Source organism: Chaetura pelagica, unplaced genomic scaffold (assembly GCF_000747805.2).
Source record: "Chaetura pelagica isolate M959 unplaced genomic scaffold, ChaPel_1.0 scaffold17, whole genome shotgun sequence".
NCBI lineage: Eukaryota > Metazoa > Chordata > Aves > Apodiformes > Apodidae > Chaetura > Chaetura pelagica.
The window spans coordinates 2,095,436-2,119,986 of NW_009970726.1; the positions used below are offsets into that span (position 1 = coordinate 2,095,436).

The 24,551-nt window shown below is 35.6% G+C and overlaps 1 protein-coding gene across 1 annotated transcript in view; it reads left to right on the plus strand.

Annotated features, from left to right (window-relative positions):
- Positions 1–9,519: 9,519 nt before the first annotated feature.
- ARMC3 (armadillo repeat containing 3) overlaps positions 9,520–24,551 on the plus strand; it is a 47,982-nt gene continuing 32,950 nt past the window's right edge. The window contains exons 1-8 of the mRNA XM_010007018.1: positions 9,520–9,567; positions 12,933–13,050; positions 14,861–14,986; positions 16,740–16,799; positions 17,125–17,309; positions 18,615–18,809; positions 19,615–19,798; positions 24,396–24,548. Of these exons, the coding sequence (XP_010005320.1) occupies positions 9,520–9,567; positions 12,933–13,050; positions 14,861–14,986; positions 16,740–16,799; positions 17,125–17,309; positions 18,615–18,809; positions 19,615–19,798; positions 24,396–24,548 (1,069 nt within the window). The remainder of the gene's footprint in view (positions 9,568–12,932; positions 13,051–14,860; positions 14,987–16,739; positions 16,800–17,124; positions 17,310–18,614; positions 18,810–19,614; positions 19,799–24,395; positions 24,549–24,551) is intronic.

The following is a 24,551-nucleotide window of genomic DNA, read 5'->3' on the forward strand; positions in this document are numbered from 1 at the left end:
GGTCGGCGGTCCCGGATCGGGCCCTTGCGGCTTTGCTGGGGAGCTGAGGTTCCGTGTGTCTGTAGGTTTTCAAAAGTCATGAGTCAAAGCTTTAAAAGAATAATATTTTTTAATTATTATTATTATTATCGTTTTAAAGGGATGTGTTGAAATTTCCTCCAACCACAACCAACAGAATCCGAAACACTTCCCGTCCGCTTGGTAACAGCATCTTCACCTTCAAGGTAAGCAGTGACAACTGCACGATTTACGATAGAACGGTGAGATTTAATAAGAGCTGAAGGGCATCACAGTGAGCATAACTCTAAAAGCCAGGCAGAGCCAATCCTGCGCTTCTGACGCTGTTTCCTATTAGGAACTGTGACCTTAGGAGCTGGTGTCAGCAAAAGTAGGGATAGACCTGGGTGGACTAATTCAGCAGGGGATAACTGCCACCAGTGTGTTGGGATGTGACCTGGGAAGCAAGAACCTGCAGTGGACCTTCCCAAAGGAAACTTAGGTGGTAGAGGAAAATACTTTTATTTAAAAGTTTGGATAGGTAACATGAGCAGTGCATTACAGATAGACATGTAGAATGTGTGAGTGTAACACAAAAGTTAGGGAGCTGAAATTGTATAGATAGTATAGATGAAAAGGAAAAAAAAAATAAGTAAAAGCAAAATGTTTAAATTTTTAAATACAGAAGTTTTGTCCTGAAGAGCACTAACAGGTGATTAGGCTACAGGGAGGAATTATCACCACATTTACTGACAGCTCAAAGGTTTGGGGGCATCTGCAGACAGGAGTTTCAAAAGAAAGTATGGACTTGAGGGGCATCATCTGTAGAGTAGATATCTTTTGTAATCTTATTGCTAATCTGAAATTATTATCTATATAAAGTAGTCTGATATTTTATTATCTTAACCTTAACAGTTAGTTGACTGTGAGCAAGCTCACTTTCTCACCTTTGTTGATGGAAGCAACATTTCTCTTTTCTTTTTGTTTCACTTCATTTTTGTGATTTTTATCATGCTGCCATTTTCTGGTTGTCTGGTGTTCTGCTAACATGAAGAATGCCAAGATGAGCTTATATGTCCTGTCATTCCTATTTTTGCTTGCAAACCTGCTACCAGGATTTTTGTCCTAAATGGAAACAAATGTCTTTTTTTAATTATTTTTTTTTAAGCTGTTAACATATCAAAGCCTGATAAATTAGCAGTTACAATTAAATGATAGGACAGCCCCTGCAGTTTGATATAACATAGAAGTCATAATTGTGATAGTAACACAGCTGAGGTATTTCCAGCGTCAATGAAGTACAAGTTTGTAGAAGACAGTAGAGGCTTCATCTGGGATGCTGTGTTCAGCTGAGGTTATCTGTGTTTTCAAGAGGTTCATTTAAAAAAGTCTTATGAGGATAATGTGGGAAGTGAGGACTCATTTTTTGGAGGAAATCAGAAGAGTTCTTTAACCTAACGAAATGAAAGCTGATTTGGGATATATTGTTATATTAAAATATGTTCTGTTTCAATATATGTAGATATATCTAGTGTATATGTAATATACTATGTAGTATGAATACAATATAGGAAATATATATATTCCATAGTGTAAATATTTAGTAGAAATTCTATCTTTTTATACCTGCCAGCAAAGAAAGCAATTGACATATATTTTAATGTGGCACAAATACGTTAAACTGGTCCTGAATAAATGTAGACTGCAAAAGGTCCCTAGTTGGCTGAGCAATCAGCTTGTGGAACAGCTTTTCAGAGAGGGAGAGGTGGGAACTGAATACCTAATAGTCTTTAAGATACAGTGTGATATGTATCTGGTGGGATGAACATGATGTAGCTGTGACAGGGGAGGGGAGCCAATCTGATCATTCAGAATGTCCCTTTCACACGATGTCCCTGTGAAACTGGCAGAAGGAGGTGTTCATTTGAAGACATCTAGACAGGCACAGCTGGCTAAAAACTTAAGTGTGTCTTTTAATTTTTAGCTAGTCTTGAAAATGTTGTTCTTCCTAAGGCTTTGACTTCTGTATGGGAAGTGCCCTGCTATTATTGCTCAGGCAGTGTTTCTTACATTCGTTTTAGATTAAGTCAGTTTTTCTTTAGTCTCTTTCTCATGGGATGAGGGATTTCACTGTGAGTCTCAGTGAGACATTTAAAATCACACGCATAATTTCTAAAAATCCCCTTCATTCAGGTTGTCACAGCTTAGGTTCTCCAAGGATAGATCCTAGGTCTGATGTTATTTAATATGTTCATTACCATTAGGAAATGAGCAGTAACATGGAGGAGTCAAAATTTTCTGATGAGAGAAAATTATTTGTTAAGATTAAAGATGACTGCTAGAAAGTTCTGAGAGCTGTTCTGCAGTTAGATGAACTGATAACACTGACAGATAAAATTCATTGTTGATGAAAGTGATGTAATTTACACTGTTGGGAATATTTGGAAGAATAAACTTTTCAGTAGTGAATCTGAATTGTGATCAACTGGGGAAATTACCATTATGTGGATAGCTTAGTGAAAATCTTTGCTGAGAAAATTGGATTGAAATTAATACTCCAGAAGTTATAATGTCACTGGAATAAATCAGTAGTGTTCCAGAATTGGTGTTGGTATTTCAGGTTAGGTTCATCATATCTAAGAGAGACTCAACAGTCACAGAGGTACTCTGAGGCAAGAAACACATATATCTGGAAAAGCTATAAGGAAAAAAAATAATTAAGGCAGCTTAGAAATGTGATAAATCAGAATGTACAGGGAGTTATAATTGAAAGTTGAAAAGATCAAGTCAGGGCATCTTTTAACTGGAGTAATACAAGAATAAGGGGATGTTGCAATGAAGTGAGTAACACATTTAAACTGTTTACCTGTTTTTTAATAGTAGTTCCTTATACACTTGACAATTGGAATTGTGCCATACCATATCGATGTATGAAGAATAAAAGGATTAAGCATTTCTGTGGGCGGTAAAAGTAGCTACTATTGTTAGGAAGAACATAAAAACTTAAGAAAATCTAAACCTTTGTACTTTCGGGAAAGAAAAGAATTGCAACAGATGGAGGAAATCTGAGTTTTGGGATTGGTTTAATGCATTTATCAGACACCTTTGGCTCTGACCACTCTGGAGACAGGATACTAACTTGCCAGGGAAGATTGTTCTTAGCCACTGAAGGTATCTTTTTGTGATGAGGCCTCTTTTGTTATTTGGAAAGAATACTATCATGTTCTTCTTGTTGCTTCTTTTTATCAACATTCATGTAAAACACTGTACAAATTGGAAAGTACATTCTGCTTCTACATCTTAGGATCTTAACATCACCGAGACATCCCTGACTTAGTACACCTCTTAATAGGTGTACCAAGCTGTTCAGCTTCAGAAAACAGCAAAGTATGGTCCTTGGGCAGTATGAAAAAAGGTGCTGCTGTCAGAGGCTGCACATGAGCCAAATTTATTGCAAATCTCACATATTTTCACAGCATCTGGTGGAATGAAATACCTGAGAATCTTGGCGTTTGTAAAAAATCTAACCATCGACCCTTAGACTTTTGAAATTAACACTCAGCTGAATATTCATGTCATGTCAGAATGCAAAGTAAAAGTATAAATTTATTTTTAAAGTTCCAAGATTTAAAATAAATAATACAATTATTTTTTAGCTAAAAATTAATCTCCATCTTTTTTCTCCCCTATCTGTTTAATCAACCTGGAATCTTTCCACAAACCCATTTTGGTTTTAAGGATTTGTCTTCAGAATACTCCACTTCTCATCACTCAGTAATTGTTTTAATGACTCTTTTGTTATGTGTATGTATAATTTATAAACATACAGATAATTGGAAAAAATGTAATCTTTAACTGAACTCTCAGAATGATCAGGGTATATCTAGTATTTTTTTTCCTTTTTTTTCCGTTTTTTTTTTTTTTTTCCCCCTTTTTCCCGTGCAGTGTGAGGAACTTTGTTCATCTGAAACAAAGTAGAAAATATTACATTGTATCTAGGAACAGATTCTAGTTTGGTTAGTTAACATGTATTGCACAGTAGCTAAGTCTTGACTTATTCCTGTTAATTTTTTGCCTAATATATACATGGGCACAAATGAAACAGTGGGCAGATTCAAAGGTCTTGACTTATCTCTCATATAATATATCCATTTCACACAGGATACATCTTCAGGAACTGAATACTAAATTGGACCAGGTATCTCTTTTTAACTCTCTTTTATGAAACCAAACATTTTATGATGTGTTAATGTTTGCACTGGCATTACAACTCTGGGCAAGGGGAGTCTGTCAATCCATATTTAAGGAGTAAGCCAGAAGAATAATGTGGGAGAAGGAAATAAGGGAGCTTTAAGACTATTCCCACATTGTTATTTTAGTTATGTCAAAGCTACCTGAGAATGATGAGACGATATTTAAGCTAGCATATGAAAGACATACTAGTTAATGGATTCGAGAAAGGAGTGAGATTGTCTGCTAATGCTATGATTATAATTTTAGTATCTTCCTTTTGATTGCATTGGAAGGCAGCATAACTAGTGTCCATACAGAAATCGATTGAAATAATCAATGAAGGTGACCAATTTATAGCCAATTTACATGGTTATCACAGAAAAAAAAAATAATTTCTGTGAGACTAGCTAGACTAAATTGAGATTATTTAATTATCCCTTGGAAGGCAAAAATAATCTCACTTGTGCCTTGTTTTTGAGAATAATCTGAAAATCATGTGCAAGTTGTAGTAACACAGCTTCAAACTGTCATAAAGCATGGGACAGTTAATTAGCAAAGTGCATCATGTAATAACTAATTGGTTAGAAGCTACTCTAAAATCCTTCTCTGCGCTGCTTTTCCACTACTCTAGTGTAGGTTTACATGCCGTACTGTAAAGCAAATTTTTATAAGATTTCAGGATTTTGAACAGAAAAAAAACAGTAAGACTTGCCTCATATTTCAAAATATGATTTGCAGACTCTTTTTTTTGGGTTAAAACTCACTTACTACCCATCATCTCATATTAAAAGAAATAAATAAAAAGTATAGTGACTAGAAATAAGTGGTCATCTTAGATCTACAATCTAAGAAACTATTCACACTGAGCAGAGAGGTTTCTAAGAGCAAGACAATAAAATGAAATAAAGACAGGGATTGCGGCCATAAATATCTTACAACCTAATACTTTGAATCTCCTCCTTTGGACAGGCATCTGCAACAAACCTTTCAAAAACTAAATCAATTTTTCTTATTATTTTTGACATGACAGAGATGTCAATTCATGGTACAATAGCCAAGAGGTTAGAGGGTTCCAGTTTTGAACTAACTAGTCTACATTTGTGACCCTCCTCAAAATAGTTTTCCCCTTATGGGCAAAATGTTCTAGTCACAGAGATGCTTCAGGAGGTGGGCCTATTCCTTTAGAAACTGTTAAAAATAAAAGTTGACTGTGTTTTGTCATATGCCTGGTTTTGCTAGTGTTCAGTCTACTGGGATAGCATCTGCCAGACCTAGCCTGGCATGTGGAATCTGCTGGAGAAAAAGGGTAATAAATTTATCTCACTAATTTTGGATGTCAGTATAAATGCCAGTTGTCAGCAACTCTAGACTCTGTTTTTGGTCTGAGAAAAAAGTAATTATTTTTAAGGTGCAATTCAACTTTAGATAAGTGTTTTAGGATGAATTTGCCTTAAGAGCTATTGCTTACATTGACTAGATCGCCATTGGTTATCAATGAGAGTGACTAACTTAAGTACTGATGCCTACTCATAGCTTCTGGATTCAACTTAAGACACACTGGAGTAGTTCTGGTCCTATGGAGAAACTGGAGGCCCTAATGAAGTTCAGAGTGAAACAGGGAAGTGCCTGCTGAGCTTCAGCACCAAGAAGAGCCAGAGCTGAGGGAGAGTGTTGGGGACTGTAGTTTTGGAATGAGGATTTAGTTAGAACTAATGACTGTCCTGCTGTCTGGGTGACAACACCTGATTAGGCCACTGCACTGAAGCTAGGTAGGAGCAAAGTAAAGCCAGCTAATTTATCTACCACTGAAGGCAATAAATTCTGGGTAAAGGACGGGAAGTAGCATAGAATGATAACTTTATAGATTTCTTGACTGTGCATTGGCTATGTCTGTAGTCCTTTATTACCTCTATCTCTACATGATTTAAAACAGTCAACCCTTTAATCTCAAAAAACATGTAGAAAAAGTATGCTCCTATGATTCTAGAAACCTGCAGAACATGAAGTACAGAGTATTACTTGAATGCGAATATTCTTTAGGATTTAGAATAATAGAATTGTTTAGGTTGAAAAAGATCTTTAAGATCAAGTCCAACCTTTAACCTAACACTGCCAAGTCCACCACTAAACCATGTCCGTAAGAGCCACATCTACATGTCTTTTAATTACCTCCAAAGTTGGTGCCTCAACCAGTTCCCTGGGCAGCCTGTTCCAGTGCCTGACAATCTTTTTGGTGAAGCAAAACCTTCCCTGGCACAACTTGAGGCTGTTTCCTCTTGTTCTATCACAACAACCACCTCACTGCAACCTCCTTTCAGGTAGTTGTAGAGAGCGATAAGGACTCCCCTCAGCCTCTCCCCTTTTCTCTAGTTCCCTCAGACATTCTCTGTAAGACTTGTGCTCTAGACCCTTCACCAGCTCTGTTGCCTTTCAGTGGAAATGCTCCATCAGCTCACTTTGCCTCTTGTAAAGAGGGACTCAAAACTGAACACAGTACTCAAGGTGCAACCTCACCAGTGCTGATTACAGGGGCACGATCACTTCCCTACTGCTGGCCACACTATTCCTGATGCAGGCTGGGATTCTGTTTGCCTTCTTGGCCACCTGGGCACGCTGCTGGCTCACATTCAGCCATCTACTGACTAACCACCTGAGGTTCTTTTCCTCTGGGCAGCTCTCCAGCCACTCCTCCCCAAGCCTGCAGTGTTGCATGGGGTTGTTGTGACCCAGGTGCAGGACCCATCACTGAGCCTTGTTGAACTTCATACAACTGGCCTTGGCCCTATGATCCAGACTATCCTGGTCCCTCTATAGACCATTCCTACCCTTGGGCAGATCAACATTTCTGCCCACCCTGGTGTTTACAAACTTATTGAGGGTGCACTTGATCCCCTTGTCCAGATAATTGATACAGATATTAAAGAGAGCTGGGCCCAACACTGAGCCCTGGAGATCATTACATGTGGCCAGCCATCAACTAGATTAAACTCCGTTCACTACAACTCTTTGGTCCTGGCCATCCAGCCAGTATTTTACTCACTGAAGAGCACACCTATCCAAGCCATATGCAGCCAGTTTCCCAGGAATTAATTCATTTCATTAAACTTAATTACTAGTGGCTAGAGTTTTAGTTTTTAAAGTAAGTTTTTCAGGCAACATAGACCCAGCTTTTCATCACAATTTCATCACATCTAGATCTTGCTACAATTTCTTTCTAAATTCTAAATATTTAGAATAGTAAACTGAGAAACGGAGATATGTGTACTGTAAACCTACTGAGAAAAAGACAACATGCAGTTATGGAGAGAAATGGATTTTAATAAGTTGTTTTATGAGTCAGTAGCCTTTCAATACCTGTATGCATTGATTGTCTGTGATAATTAAAATTCAATGCAGAAGACACATTTTAATTATCAGTAAGCCATAGAACTCCATGTGCATGATTGCCTCAAGTCAGATAATGACTGCTGGATAGCGAGAGCTTCATGGGAACAAAACTAACACCAAGATTTGACAGCAGAACGCATTGAAATCCAGAATAGTCACTGCAGCAAAGCAGTGTAGGTTTCTTGAAAATATTCTCAGAAGTTGGATGAGTTGGATGTATTTATACAGCTTGAAGGCTTATTTACAGCTAAAGCCTTTAGTTATTTGTGGTCTTAGAATATGTATAATTTGAATCTGTGAGCATTAGTTATACAACTTCATAAGTACTTTTACATTCTTTAACTCTTTTAATTGTTTGGTTTAAACCTAACTAAATGAATTCAGAATTAAAATAGCTGTTTATCACTTTAGCGTAGTAAAAATCTGAAAATTATTAAGCTGAACTGAATAATTCTAAATAAGTGTCAGTATTTCTATTCCAGGGTTTAACAAATTTAAATAACCCCGTTTTCCTGAAACTGATTTTAAATCTGATTCTTGTGTGTGTGCACGATGCTTTCTTTTTACAGTGACTATGTAAGTCAGAAGGTAGTATGTCCATAATTTTTGTTGAATATACCATCAATAATGTCTTGTTCATTCTCTGATATAAGTAATTTTGTCCTTAGCCAAAGCTACACTTTCTGAAACACTGAATTCTAGTATGTGTATTTGTTCATATGTATGTATGTATATATGCACAGGGGTAAAGCAAATTGGAGCTGAAGAATTTTTGATTATGTGTGTCTCCCTCTCAAAACTGTAATTAGTGACCTGCCTATAAAGTTGTAAATTTCAGATCTATTTCTAGGATGTGCTTATCAACTGGTTCCACCAATTATATGTTACAATTTATTTGAGAGGCTGGTAGAGGAATAATACCTGAAAAAAATTCAGAGGCTTCAGTAAGAGCTCCAGATTTTTGTTTACACAACAAGCAATAGTCCTGATTTTTGTAACTAGTCAGGCTACAGCTCACATTGCACTAGAAAATGATCCTAACAGTCTGTTATGCCACAGGGAGGCTGTCCAGATAGGCCTGGCTGATGGTGAATGTGTGGTTTCTCTTTGAGAAATAACGGAAGAGTTACTAAGGGGTACTAACTGTGCACAGTTCACTAGTCAGTCAGCACTTTACTTTTGCCTGTAGCTTAACTGGAAGATTTGTGCTGAAATTTTGCAAGTCACCTGAGTTGTCTTGATGTGTAGATGTGGCACTTCAGACCATGGTTTAGTTGGCATGGTGGTTTTGGGTTGAAGGTTGGACTTGATGATCTCAGAGGTCTTTTCCAACCTTAGCGATTCTATGATTCTATGCAATTAGGGCCACATGAGGTATTACATCTGTATGCTTCAGAAACTACTATGCAGAACTGCTTAATACCTGCATAACTGATTTTTGTCTTCTGTGAAATATGATAACTCAAACTGGATTTGAACCTCATACTTATTTGCACGTTCTGCAGAACATATTAGGGTACTTCTCCATGTTTACCTATAGGACCTCAAGTTCATATATTATTCATAGATGCAGATGAAACTAACAGAAAAGTATGTCCTGTGTACCACATTACAACTTGAGCTTGTGATGTCTCAGATCTTTCTTTTTATGTACGTATTTTGTTGACAGATGTATTTTACCAAATGTGTTCAAGTGTTAGAAATCAGTTTTGTTTATAACTAACAACTTTCTGCATGGAAATTACCCTGTCGAAGAAATCTTCAAACTGATTAGGTGGGTCAAATGAATGAGAAAGTCTGTTTTAGAAGCTTTCCTAAATCACTAGTTAACTTATTCCTAAAACACACAAGGGAGTTTGTTTGTCTGCTTTAATTTTTTGTGTGTCTGTTTTTGGTTTTAGAATGGGTAAAAAAACAAAGAAGGAAGTAGAGCCTCCACCCAGGGATGACGTAAGTTTATAAACTGCTATGTACTATAAAATCAACCTTACACAATTATAGGCCCAGCTCTACCATCCTTACATGATTCCTTACTCTCCTAGTTTACCCACATTCTAAAAATGTCTTCTGGAGATGATTCTGCTTCTGCTTTTCTTGGACAGCCTACAAACCAGAGTGACTGGGCATGTGTACTTCTTTGCGAAGGCTGTTGTCTGGCAGGCTTTGCAAATAGTAAAGTATGAAACAATGCAAGATTTTTTTTTATTTGAAGAGCAGAATTAGCTTTCTGTTTGTGAAAATCAAAGGAGAAGGTAGAAGAGCCACCTGAAATCTGCCTGTCTTTTCAACGGTGTAGAGACTCTCCCTTTCTTGAAGGATCAAAGAATTAAGAGCCTAGATGGATCTGCAGAATACAAAGTTTTTGAATGACAGTATTCTGGATCTTCTGCAAAGGTGTACACTATTTAGCATCAATTCAGATTTTTCTGGTGTCATTGGAAGTGCCATAGTGAGAAGTACAAGAATAATGGAATGGAATAATGGTGGTAATGTGACTTTTTGAAAAAGGTGGAGAATAAGGGTCTGACACTAGCAAGCTTTTCAAGAGTATCTACAAATTCACAAACTACAAGGAGACCCCCCAAAAGATTTGGGTTCAAAATACAGTTATTTTTAAAGCTTAATTGGTTTATTCAGAAAGTAGAGAAAATAACACAGAAGCATTGAAGAGTATAATAGAAATTCTGTGCCAGATGATAACTAAGTTAATGAAAATCAGGACCTTGTGAATCCCACAGAGGAGCATGAAACTAAATTAAAAGTTCAGGACTATGTTTTAAAGAAATAATGGGCTTGTCTGTAGAGACTGAAAGTACCAAAAGAGTTTTTTCAAAGGTCAAAGAAAAGTTGATCAGCAAAAGCTATGTCACAATTTTAATATTAAGTAAACAAATAATTTTGACTGAGACAATAATATCCAATAGCCACAATATCACTGAGGCATAGCAATTGATAGCAGGTTTTTCCCAACTGTTCTGAGGAAAGATGAATATTACAAACATAATTTATAAGCTCAAATCAATAGTAAATCCTTGTGAAAGGAGCTTCAACATGAGAGGATAAATTGATCTGAAGCCATTTCTATGTGGAATAACCTAGAAAACCAGGAGGAGACACAAAGAAGATGTATGTGGATAGGACTAATTAAAACAGGCCTGGAAAATTAAAAATAATAAATGTTGCAGTCTAAGAAAATAAACTGAAAGGCATGACAGTAGATTTAAGCTAACCCCCTCCAAAATAATAAAAGTTGGCTTTTTCTGTAAATATCTAGAAAATCAGTAGAAGTAGCACCACAATTTCTAGATCCAAAAGGTGCTGTTAGAGTTTCTGGAGAAAAGTATGGTACAGCCTAATAACTACTACAATAAACTGTGAATAATGTTAGAAAATAATATTCAACAATTGAAAAAAAACCCCAAAACTTACAGAAAAGGTCAGTAAAACTATTAAAAGGACTAGAAAGAATGAACTCCAGATGGCATCTGAGGTTCTTGGCTTAGATTTTTACTCTTACTGTAGTTCAGGCTAGCATATCTCTTGTAGCAGTCCTATCAGGAGAAAAAAATAACTGAATGTTGCATAGATAAACAGTATTAGATATGAAAATAGGTAACTGGTTAGTTGTACCTATCAGTGCAGATAATCTTCTAGCTATGAAAATATTGTTAATAGTGAACAGGTAAAATAAAATTTCAGAACTTTAAATTTCACCTAGATATTTCAGATGGCAGGAAATGAGATGCAGACAAAAGAAAATATGTATTAGCTATTATCTTCTGATTGATAATCTGCTTATGAAAATGTCAAGTCCAATAAAAGAAGCCTTGAAATAATGTGGACAGGCTTATAAAAGAGGGCCTTAGTGTATGTGTAATGCTGGGAGAATATATGGTATTGCAGATGACCACTATTTTTAATAGATTTCTGGGAACAGGTGGAAAACACATCTCTTAGCCTAGCCACTGCTTGTCTGTTACAGAAAGTATTCCTGAGGACTCTGTTTCTCCTGACGTTCATAATTTCTCTTTATTATCTGTTCTGAGAATTGAGCTTCTCCAGGATAAATGTTGCTGTGAACCTCTATTTGTGTATGGATGACCTTAAACAATAATTCAAACAGATAAAATATAGTAACTTCTCATATGATGCTTTCATTAAATTTAGAGCAGAAAATAGTACTATTTGACCATCAACTTGGGCATAGACATTAAAAGGGAAGCCTCAGATTACCACTAGAGATAATACTGAGGCATTATCACTGAAGGAAAGCTATAGTTGTCTAAGTGTTTAAAAAATGGTTTAATTCACAACACTGATGTTTAAAAGGTAGAATATATGAAGTGGCACTGTCAACTCCTGAAATTCAGTCTTCACAGAAACACTGTCATTTGAGCAATTATGCTCAAATACTAATATGTCCTGACTTCAGTAAGGCTTTCAACACTGTCTCTCGTAACATCCTCATACACAAACTTTTCCATGTAAATAATTTTTCTGTGTTAAAATTTATTTTAAATCCAAAGAACCTTAATACTTTTTAATGTGTAGACTTTTCAGAAATCCTTGAGTCTTGTCAAAGAATGAAAGGCTTTTTTTAGAAGATTACCTTTCTCAAGGGATGTTAGTCCTAAAGAGGGTAGAAACCCTATTAAGAGGATAGAAACCCTATTAAGAGGATGAAAAATACCTGATTTGTTGTAAGATTTCTTTCTTAATGAGAGAAGTCAGAAATAGAAGTGAACACCTTGTATTGTTTCTAGCTGGCAAGACAGGGATTATATCACAGAAATACTTCAGCTGGTACAAGATCATGGTGAGCTTGTGAACTGAGTGGATGAAGGCACAGGAAAGGTCCTTATATTTTTTTAAAGCAACCACATAAAGCCACAGAGTAACCAAATACTCTTTCTTGTACAGCACCCATGCTCATAGACTCTGTGCACAGTGGCTCAAAAGTAACTTCCCATGTTTGGTTCTGAAGCCACAGGATTTTATATGTTTACGGAACTTCACAGTCTGTTGCCTTCAAGACTTCTGGGTGTACAGCAAATGTGAAGGTTTTCCCAAAATCTTCATACTGGATGAAGTTAAGAAAATATTTGAAAGTCAGTTATTCTTTATTATTTTTCATGAATGTTTCAAATAGTTTTTAAAATGTAATTTCTTCAAAAAAGAGCAACTCATTCATATTTCTAACTCAGTGTAGATCTCAAACTAGATTTTTCTTTTTTTAATGAAATGTGGGAGTCTGCTGTAACACATAGCAAGGCTCTGTATAAATCAAACTAACCCTTCTCTTTGTTTGTTTGTAGTATGTTCCTTTATTCATTGAAAGCAAAACGGCAGCAACAGTTGTGCTAATGCTTAATTCTCCTGAAGAGATAGTTTTGGCCGCAGCATGTGAGGCTCTCTATATATTTGCATCAAAAGGTTAGTCTTTTTGCAATGAGATTTCCTTTGCATTGCTTAGATTTTGTTAGTAGTTCACGATTTTTTAGTTTCCTAGCACTTTTCCTAGCAATTTTCATTTAATCTCAGAGGTGGCTGTCAGAGTTTTGAGGGTTTTCTGAAATATCTGTCAAACCTGTATTTGCAGTTATAAATAAGTCCTGTGGTTTTTGTGAAGGAAACTTATTATCATTTTGTTGTAGAATTTTATATTCTCAGTTTAATAGAGCTTGATTTAGACATAAGCTAGATCTGTTTTATTAGGAGCATCAGACCTGCATCTGGGAAAGAATTCCCTTTTTTCATGTTACAGTTTGAAACTTCTGCATTAGTGTAGTTGTTGTAAGGTTCAGTTTTCAATTAAAATTACTTTTTAGCCTATTTGTGTTATTTTTGCTTATATCTCTTTTGTCAGTACTTCCATGACAGATGATTTATTTGAGACTGCTCAGCCTCCTTTATCAAGCTTATTTCTGTATGTGTTGGGAATGTAACAAGTCTCCAAGATTCTGTATCTTCCAAGGGCCCATATATTGTCTATAACTAAGCATCACATTGCAGGTACCCAGAAGACAACTGTATAACAAAGGCTCGAAGTTACGTAGCACGTGATTTCTTAAGCAGCATCCTACTCGTTCCATGCCAGACACTCAAATTGGCATACACTGGTAGCATTCTTGGTATAATTAATCTGTTTTCATATTAAGTTCCATATAATTTGTTTTCTTTAAAAATCGTGCCTTTATATGCTGTTTGTTGTATTGATGGCAATTATTGATACTGCTGAAGTTGTGAGAGAAGAGCTGAAGGCTTTGGCAGTTGGCATGGGATGATGGGGTTCCGAAAGATGTTTATGTTCAGCTTAATATGGCAAGTTTGGCTGGGGGCATGCAACCACATTTTTAATATGTGAAGAGAGGATTCAGACTGTTGGGAGACTGCCATGAACCCCACACCATGAATTTGATGGCTTCTTCCCTGCTGTCCAGTAACATACGGTACTCTGGAAGAGGACAGATATTTAATTTTCTTTTTTCTACTAAATGAATAATCCTTTAAATGGTTAATGTAGATATTCATGTAATCTTCCAGAAGACTAGACTGTAACTGCCCTGTGGCACAAAAGAAGGAATCGTTTTCACTTTGCAGTTAATTTATTTATTGAATGTTACTAGTAAATTAAGTCATATCCCTCAACAAAAAATAGTCGTTGTCTTTTAATTGTGTTTTGGCCTGAGAATGAGCATAGTTCTCCAGTTTCCTCTCACATTGCTCACTTGTAGCCAGAAAGAAAGGCATGGTTCATTAGAAAATGAATGATAAAGCTTCTGAGGGAACTGAGAATAGGAGTAGGTTTTGGATTTTATTTCTTGGGTTTTGGGTGGTTTGAGTGAGCAGGAACAGAGGGCTGCAATCATAAGAAACACTTCTGTTCTTTTCATGGCCAGAGTTTATTCAGCTACAAAGTGCTCCATTCTCAGGTGGGATTTAATGATCCAAATCCTGGTAGTTGCTTCAGTTGAGGTGTAGTGCAGATCAACAGAATTAATTAGCTGTTACTTAAAGCTTCCTTTGCTTTACAAATGTGAATTAATCCTAGGCACTATTAATCTTTAATACTATTTGATGCATTTATTTGGGGTATAGAGTAGACAGTCTCCCGAGGTCCTGTCCAGGCCTTTGTTCTTTAATTCTACAGCCTGATAAAAGATTGGTAGCTATTTTATTTTGTTACATTAGAACTGTGAGCTTGTCGCATTTTTACAGAACTTTTAACCTTATTACTCCTCAGCTGATGAAAACAAAGTGACACTTCTTGGCCTTGGAGCAGTGGAACATCTGCATAAACTCATCTCACATGAAAATCTCATTGTACGCAGAAATGCCATCATGGTATTTGGCATCATGGCTTCGAATAGTAAGAGTAAAAATTTTTCAATGTCTTTCAATGTGTATGAATGTGGTTTTCAAAGTAATAGGTGGCCCATGTGAAAAAAATCTTCTATTCATGTCACAGAATAAAGGAACAAATTCAACTAGAGTGATCTCCATGGATTTTGAAAAAAACAATTGCAGAATAAGTTAATTTCCTACAACCCTTATTTTTGTTCTCACAGGGCCAAATTGAAATGATTTAATATTATAATTATGTCTGTCAGAGAAAGCCTGACTACATAAGATGCCTGCCAATGTGGATAAGACACACTCTTCTCTTTTACAAAAGTTGGAAGAGAAGAAAAAGTATTTATCATCTACAGAAAATGCTATGGTTAAATATCAGTTGTTACTTGAAGCATGAATGCAACTACAGTGGTAAGGGAGAAAATGAGTTAAATAAGTAGCTAACTGAAGTATTTATTGGAAAAAAAGCCATACACTATCAAGCATTGGTATGCATGTCTACCCAGCTTCTTTGGCAGGTCAGAGCTGCTGAAAATGTTTTGTTATCTGTATCTGAGTTTGTACTCAAGCAGTCTTGAGTATCTCTCAGAGACATTACATTCATGACAGGGTAGTGTATCTGCTGGAGCCCTACCATTATTAAATAATTTAAGCACAGTATAGATTTTCTTCTACCTTTTTATAAGGTGAGAATGGTTGTGTTATATCCATGCTGGGTGGCTGAGAGCCAAAGGATCTAGCTGCAGTCAGTGGTGGGGAGACACACCTGATGATGAAAGAATAAGTGACGCTAGGTTGAGTTTCAAGGGCTGTTATTTTTACATTCCTTTATAAACCTACATCTAATTAATATAACTAATCAGGTCTTATATTGGTAGATGTTCTACCCAGTTGTCTTCCAGGGTGGTATTTTAACCACTATTTAAGTCTTTTAATCAACTATTACCTTCTTTTCATGTGGCTCTGAACCTTATGCTCTTTACCTTACTTTCAACTTGGCACTGCATATAGTTACTCCCTTTAGATTTTGACTTGCAATATTGGTGCACAGATGTGGATTTGAATGACTGAAGATCTTCCACTTATATTGGCTTCTTAATTGTTTTTTCTTTAAAAGTATATTCAGCTCATACCTATTTTCTTATATTTCAGCACTGTAAGTGTTTACAGTAACGCAGCCCTGTAAGATCACACAAAGTCTATCTCAAAGAATGTTATTTGGTTAGTCTATCCAGTGGTTGTAATTTTGCAAGCTTGCCATTCACAAAAATAAAAATGCATTCTGAAAGTTTTTTTAGTAAGACCTATATAGTTCACGTTTTCAGCTTGTAACGTGTGCTGTGTTAGCATAAAATTAGAAGTTAGATGGTTTGAAAATTAAATAATGGAAGGATTGCTTTTAGTTTGATAATTTTAATCACAAATAATTTTAGCTATTTGGATATAACTTCTTTGACAACTAAAATTCTGAAAAATTTAATCAGAACTTGCTAGATGCAGGTGTTCAGAATAAAGTTTCAATTAAGTATTGAGGAACTTACTATATATCAAATGTCACAGAAGTACCAGATCATTTGGTACTTGAAAATCTGTTGTATGTTTTCGGAGCCTATTATGGCCTTGATACAGTTTCAGTTGCATGTGGTTCTCAGTCAGATCGTTTTGTCATTTAGGCAGTAACTGTATTTCCCCATGGAGCAGAATCTATTTCTTTCCTCAGCCAAGATTGCCAAACAAAGGACCTCATATTTGTGTTTATTTCATTGTAGATGATGTCAAGAAGGTACTGAGGGAGCTGGATGTTACAAGTACGCTTATATCACAGTTGGCAGCAGAAGGTATCTTGCAGTATTCACTCCTTGTGCAAAAATGCTCTCAGAAATAATTTATTATTACCATTTGATGGGACAATTTACTAAAATCTTCCTTGTAAGTTATGATTTCTCATACTACATGTTAAATAGGTAATTGATTTTATAGGAGTAGCTGTGTTAACTCACAGAACAGTGTTTTATGTTGTACAGATGGAGCAACATATTTATGGAGATGTCAGGTGTGATAATGGCTGTAGGTTATTGACTTCAAATAATTTTTTTAACCACTGGATTAGTGAACATGTGCTGGATATAACTTGATCAAAATATTTCTCTTTTTTCCCCATGGAAGATGTAGTTATCCATGAATTTGCTACTCTGTGTCTAGCACAAATGGCTGTTGAATATACTACTAAAGTACAAATAATTGAGCAAGGTGGATTAGAGCCACTTATCAAACTGCTAGGCAGTCCTGATCCTGATGTTAAGAAGAATTCAGTTGAATGTATCTACCTTCTGATGCAGGTAAAGTTTGTTGTTGTTATTTTAAATTATAGAGGCAGAGAAGTGCTTCCCACCCTCCTCCCACCATTCTGTGTGGGGTTAATTAATTTAAAAATATTTTTTTCCTTTACTCTTCATTAGTGTATTTGAAAACATTACACCCAAGTCCTTGATTGTTATATTAGTTATGAATATAGCTGATTTGACTCTAGTTCTGATGAATTTAATGCTTCACATTATTCATGCTGTACAGCAGTGTGAGATCAGAATCAGATTCAGATTTTTCAGATTACATATGAAATTTCTTTCTTAGTTATCTTAGTTTAAAAATGTCAATCTCAGTAATGAGTGTTCTAACCTGTCTATCCAAAAGATTGGAATAATCCTGTAAATTAAATTGGGCTTTGTTTTGGCCAGCAAGTCCATAGTCACTATTTGGAACATCTTTTTAATGATAGGTGAATGCTGTCAACAGCTACTTTCCATACTGAGAGGAATAGATTTGTTATTGGCTACTTTCACACTCAACACTAATGTCATCCATATGCTGCTTAGCAGAAGAATGGTGCATTTGTGTGGCAGTTCTCTTCCATGGCTTAAGCGAATCAATTCAGTAATGAATTCAGTTTATAACTCTATCTCTTTTGGGGCATCAGAGCATGTCTATTCAGAATCACATTTTACTCTTTCTCCTTTTTTGCTATCTCGCTGTCTTTGTTGTAGGGTATATCTGGATAACTGCACCTGGTGCTTGCTTATATTGATAAGGATAATTGCATGCTGCACATGTGCAATAAGCTATTTAAAAGCACATTGTAATTTATTTATTTATTTTCTATTTTAATATAATCTACCACTGTCTTTTTATTAAGCTGCATATACACTGTTTAAGTCAAAATTTTAAATTGTAATTTTATAGTTACTAAAACAAAAGAAGATATAACCAGGCAACCGCAGTAGAGTGCATAAGTTGTTTTTCCTCCATTGAGGTAAATAAAAATGATGAAAGTAAATTTAAAAAACTTTCTCAAAGAAAAATGTATGTTGAGGCAACCATGGCAAAAAGGAGAGTAAACAGGACTAGGTTCTGTAGCATGTACTTCAGTCTTGAACAAAAATGGAATTTAACATTGGTGGGGCTTGATTGTGTTCAGTTTGATTCTTAACTGAAAAGAAAAAAATCTTCAGAACTTGAAGATCTGAATTATTGACTCATTTCTGTATGTTTGAAATCAGGTTTTTGGTATTCTTTCTGTAAAGTCCAGAATTGATGTAGTGTTACATATTCTCGGTCACTAACATTCTTTGTTGAATATTTTACTGCAGGATTTTGAAAGCTGTTCTGCAGTTCATGCACTGAATGTAATCCCACCCTTGCTGGAACTACTGAAATCTGAATATCCAGTTATTCAGACCTTAGCCCTTAAAACCTTAGAAATAATTAGCAGAGATGGAGAAACCAGAAAAATACTGCAAGAAAATAAAGGATTAGATTATCTTCTGAAGATCCTGGAAAGCAATGTACAGTTTACTTTAAAGTTTTTAGTTCTTGCTGTTAATGGTTGTATGACTATTCGGAAATATTATTCATGTTATGGAAGAGTGATAAAAAAAGAAACTGCTCCTTATTTGGAGTTAACTATGATAGAAATAGGATTGGCTAGGATACCTGGCTTACCAAGAAAGGGAGCATAGGGTTTCGCTGAAATGTTTATCCTTGCTTTATTGCTATTAGTAATACTGTTCTACAGTTACTGTCCATTTCTCAAACTGTTGTTAAATATCAGGAAAAAAATCACCATATAGCTTTCTATATTATGTTATCTCAAAAATTTTTGTTATATACTGAACTCTGATGCTGCTTCCTGGTTTGAGCACTAATTTTTGTGTTGTTTGGTTGGTTTTTTTTATTTTCATATCAATGGTCTTTAATTTCCTACTTTGGAAATTTCATTGTATGTTATCATGAGACTCATTTGAATTCTGCTGTCACCATGGGAAATAAAATGCATAGAGAAATTGGTGGAGTTTTTAAAATTTAAAGATGACAGTTCCTTTCTGAATACCTGCCTTACCCACTTGGATATAAATGTGACACTTTTGGGAGTTTTTTACTATTTTTGATAGATTGTTTTGTATCCTAGGGCACATCAAAGAAATTATAAAAAAATACTAGTATGAAAAGATGTACTATGCAGCATGAATAAACTGTCAAAAAGAAAGTTACAACAATTATCAAATAAAGTTAAATATTGTATAAAGTTAAAAACCAAATATATTTTAATCCTGATTTGAAGGTTATTTGTTTGGATTTTTTCCTTATTAGGAATCCAGTGATGTACAAGTGGAAGCTCTTTCCGTGTTGGGAAATTGTCTGGAAGATGTGCATACTTTGCAACTGATTCAGCAGACAGGAGGCCTTAAAAAGCTACTTGAATTTACAGGAGCCTCTTCTCATCCTGATATTCAGGAGAAGGCAGCAAAGGCAATTACCAAAGCAGCTTATGACTGTATGTGACTTTTTAAAAATCCATGTGTGTGAATTTCGTGATGAAGTACATTGTCATTCAGAATAAGGCCATCTGATCTGGTTGAGGGTAGTACTTGTGCTGAGGAAAACACTGGCAAGAATGAGTTACAGCGATGAACCTTGGCAATCAACACAGCAATTGGATGTTAAGATTTTTTCTGAATTTATTTTTAAATGTAATATATTCTTGCAAAATGTTGTCCTCAAAAAGGAAAGTGGAGCTCTGAAAAGATGATACTTTTGTGTAGTGATGCCAGCCACCTTTTCAGGCACTATTTCTTATTGCTCTCAGTTAAGACTTAATTGCAGCCTTACTTCCTTTTCCATAGAACTGCTGATCTAAATGTCAGCCAATTTCAAATACAAATTCCTTTAACGAGGACAGGAAAAAAAACCTTTCAGATGGCTTGCAGATTAAGATTCCCAGTGGACTTAAAGAGTTTAATTGTCATCTTTTATATTTATTTGTCCTATGGATCTTTTTTCTACACTTCAATTCTGAATAAGGCAGAGCATGCTCATTACTTTTGCTCACAAAGATGCTCTTAAACTAAATCTACATTTGAAATTCCTTCCATATGTTGGCTTCTAAGTTGCAACATATGCCTAATAGTGCTATGTAGTAAAAAGCAATGTAAGAAATAACATACTGCTGTCTATAGAAGATTTTAATTCTGTCAAGGGATTTTGATGACAGTAGAGCTTAAATATTTCATCCATATTTCCATCATCTCATGGTTGAATCATGGCTTTAAAGTATTTTACAAATATATTCTCTAATACATTGCTAAAATAATCTCTTATTTCTACTGTATTTCAGAGCTTTCTTCTCACCGCATCCTATCTTTCCAGTTCTTTTCTCACCTTCCTTAGTTTGGTGTCCTGAATAGTTGGATTATTATTTGGATTGCAAATGACACATGAAAAGAGTGGTATCTACCTTTCCTAGTATTCTGTGGGTCTGTGTATGCTTTTTTCATTATCTATTGGAAGCTTTGCAAGTCACTGAAAATTATTTTCATTACTGTTTAGGTATCAAAGATAGGAAGAACCTTCTTATGCCAGTATATTCTTTGTGTACTTTCCTGTATTGTTATTTTATTATGTTACTTAGAACTGTCACTATAATTTTTATCATCCTGTGACAGCCTTGTAAGTAGTATGCTAAGCAGATTTATATTTGCTCCTACTACTTTCTACTGCATATTACTCCTTTTTCATATTTATTTTCAAATAAGCATAGTCTTTTCCTCTTTCACACCTTTTTCAGTTTTTGTGGCCTAATATTTTAGCAGCTGTTAGCAGTAGCATGTCTGAACACAACATTTTTAAAGCATGGTGGCAACAACTGTGCATAATATATTACAGTGCTGCCTATGATCTTATATCATGGGATGTTACCGTCAGTGAAGATGCATCTTCTTGTCATATTTCTTACAAGTGGAGTCAATGTGGTTTCATTATAAAGGTTTACTCTCTTCTTCAGCCTATGACAGTTGTTATAGATGCAGCAGGCTGGGAAAATAGATCAAAAGAAGACTGAAAACATTTCTTTCCAAGCTGTAGAATTTTGGTGGCAACCAGTTAGACAAAGGGCAACATGTGGTACCAGTACAGTGGAAAACACAGTCCAGTGAACTTGCTGCTCAGCATTGCCCCCAGAACTACTGGATTTGTTTCAGAGCTACTGGTCTGAAGCCAGCTTTCCAGTGGAAAGGAAAGTGGCATTAGGGCCATTATAAGAAGTAGTTTGAGTGCAAAAAAGAAAATTGAAACATTTGCAGTTCTTGTTTGTTTGTTTGTGTCTGGTTATAAATACTCTAAACAGCCTATCCAAATTGCAACACGAATGTACACTACCCTAATACTTGCCTTGATCATAATATCATAAAATACAGCTCTCAGTTTTTTAAAATGACTTTTTAATTATATTTGCAATAGCCATATAGTAGCCCACATTCTTCAGGTTAGATAATGGTGGTTGCAGTTTACCAACATTTCCCACCTACTTCAGAAAACAAACACTGCTTTCCACTGAAAAGGAAAACTTCCTTCTGTTGTGATAGTGTATCTATAGAATGTGTATCTATCTATGCTTTCTTAATCCTGGCAGCTGAGTATACAGCAGTGTCTGGTTTTGAAATTATTATTGTTGACAGGTGGAGTTTGGTTTTGTTTTTTTCCTGATAGATGTGATCACAGCAAACAATTTTGTTTTATGTCCCTTTCAGTCCTTTGGAAGGGGACTCCCGTAATCTTTTGTTGTTGTTACAAGACAGATGTATCCCTTAAGAGCTATTCTCAATATCAAAATGAACTACCTGGTACAAACACAATATTCAATTTTAAATAGCATCTTTAGGATGCTGCTCTGTTTAAGTACATTAAAATTGATCATATTTCTATACAGAATCATTATCCCTTTGCCCCTGAAAATTTGTTCTGTAATATAATTTTGAACATAATGTATCAATTATTTTATTTTGTATGCTCAGAATTACAGTAGTTAATTTTACTGTGATTCCCTCCATGTCCAGCAAATAAGGCAGTAATTTCAGAATGCAAAATATAATTTAATGCCATAAATTATTGAATATCTGTGAGTGGATTGTTTGGACTGTTGATTAAGGAGGGTCTGACTTTGCCCTGACGATGCCAGATGCACCAGCAACAACAAACAAAATGCTAAGGACTGCATATGGAGAAAGTGATGATCATGCTGACTCGAGTTTGGCCTCGCTCTGCAAACTTCTGGTTTGAAGCTCTCCCCATTCTTTACATGTATCTAAATGCAAGTCCTTTCAAAAGGGAGCACACTAAGCATGCTCTATAGCCTGATTAATAGATGCATTTTTATAATACAGGTTTTTATTTATCTGGGTTATCTCAAGTCAAGATCACTGAGAGGCCATGATACTATTTAACAGTATTTAACTTTTTTTCATTTGAAATTGTTACAAATAATTCCATAAGGTGATGACAGTGAGCTGAATAGGCAATCAGTAGAACTCTGGTCATGACTTTGGAGTAAGAATGGGATATAGGAAAATATACTGAAGAAAAAAGATTGGCTCGTGGTGGGGTCAATGCATGAAAAACTAGATCGAAGTGTCAGTACTTCAGACTCCCTTTGTTGGGTGTGCCTGAGTATTTACTTTGTGTTAAACCAATGTATTCAAATTACATAAGGGTAAAGAAATTAATCACTGTAAATACAGTGTTGGCATGGACAGAAGTGCTTAAGTACAAAGGATGCTTTTCAAATGTATGTTCTTTTCTATAGTAAAGAAAACGAATGAAACCGCTATAGAAATGGAGAGAACATCAGCAGAAAATTTTCATCCCTTAAGTAGAATTGGCACCTGGATCTTAAAATATTAATAATTTTAATGTGTTTGTCAGCTAGCTAAATATAGGAGCATACTCTACTAAAAATTCATATCCCAAGCCTGTTTTTTCACAATTGAAAAATTCTTTATTCTGTTTAAAATATTTTAATTCACTCTTTTTGCTCATTCAAATTAATTATAGTATTATTTAATGTATGCATAAATTACCTTTAAAATTAAATGCTTACTCATCATCATGACTGCCTTTAAAAGCAAGAGTAATTTTTAAGAAAATGTGTATAACAGGAGGTAACTTGCTATATGAGAATCAAATCACTGAGGGATGAAGAACCTCTAGAGATCATTGCTGGGGACTATGGACCACTTTGGCAAGCAACAGGCCAGTGGCATCCTTGATAACTTATCAAAACAGTCCTTCATCCCAATTAAGGCCTTCTCTGGAGGGCTGGCTGATATGTAACAAGGTTGTGGCCAAGGTTCTGCTGACACTTAAAGTCCTCTTTGTTTTATTTGTTGCATCTTTTGCTTTGTGATTTTAATTTGGTTTCTCTGCTGATTCTAAAAATATTTTAAATTGAGCTAGAGAGGAGGAAACAGCTGACACTCCAAATAAGGGAATGATCTCTCTGAGTGTTACACTGGTAAAATTTGCAAATGTGTCAAAGTCCTACAGACTTCTCAGTTCCTGAATTTCTTTGATACATTGAAAAATGTCACCATTTAGAGAAAACTTCAAGTATGTAACTAATCCACTTTACATTCTGCATGTGCTTAAATGTTTATTCCACATAGGGTAGAGCATCCATGTTGCCAGTGCCTTTCTGGCTGAGAAAGTTTCACTGCAGGCCCTTTGTAACTAACACCTGCACTTCTGCTCTTACCATTTTGAGATTAGTGAGTTTATTACTGTAATTGTCATGTGTCTGTAGATACTTGGTAGATGCTCGGTGTTCTAAGTCTTACAGAGAACAAAGTTTGCATTCTGTTTCAGTATGTTTGTTTAAAGCTCTATTTTATAGGCATCTTTTGGGCTTGATTCAGAGTTCACTGAAGCCTAATGGGTTTTGGATCAGGTGCATATTTCTGAATTGCTGTTATCTCTGTTACCAGAATATTTCCATGGTATTAAAAGCAAGTTGGAAACAACTATATGAAATCGAATTCATGTCCTGTCACTGATTTGGAGAATGAATGCAGATTAATGCTATTGTTATTTTTCGTTTAAAGCTGAAAATAGAAAAATCTTAAACGAGGAGGAGGTTGAGAAGTATCTCGTAAACCTTTTGGAAACTGATAATGATGGAGTTAAAGTTGCTGCTTCCCAAGCAGTTTCTGCCATGAGTGAGAATTCAGCTAGCAAACGTGTATTTGGACCCCAGGGTA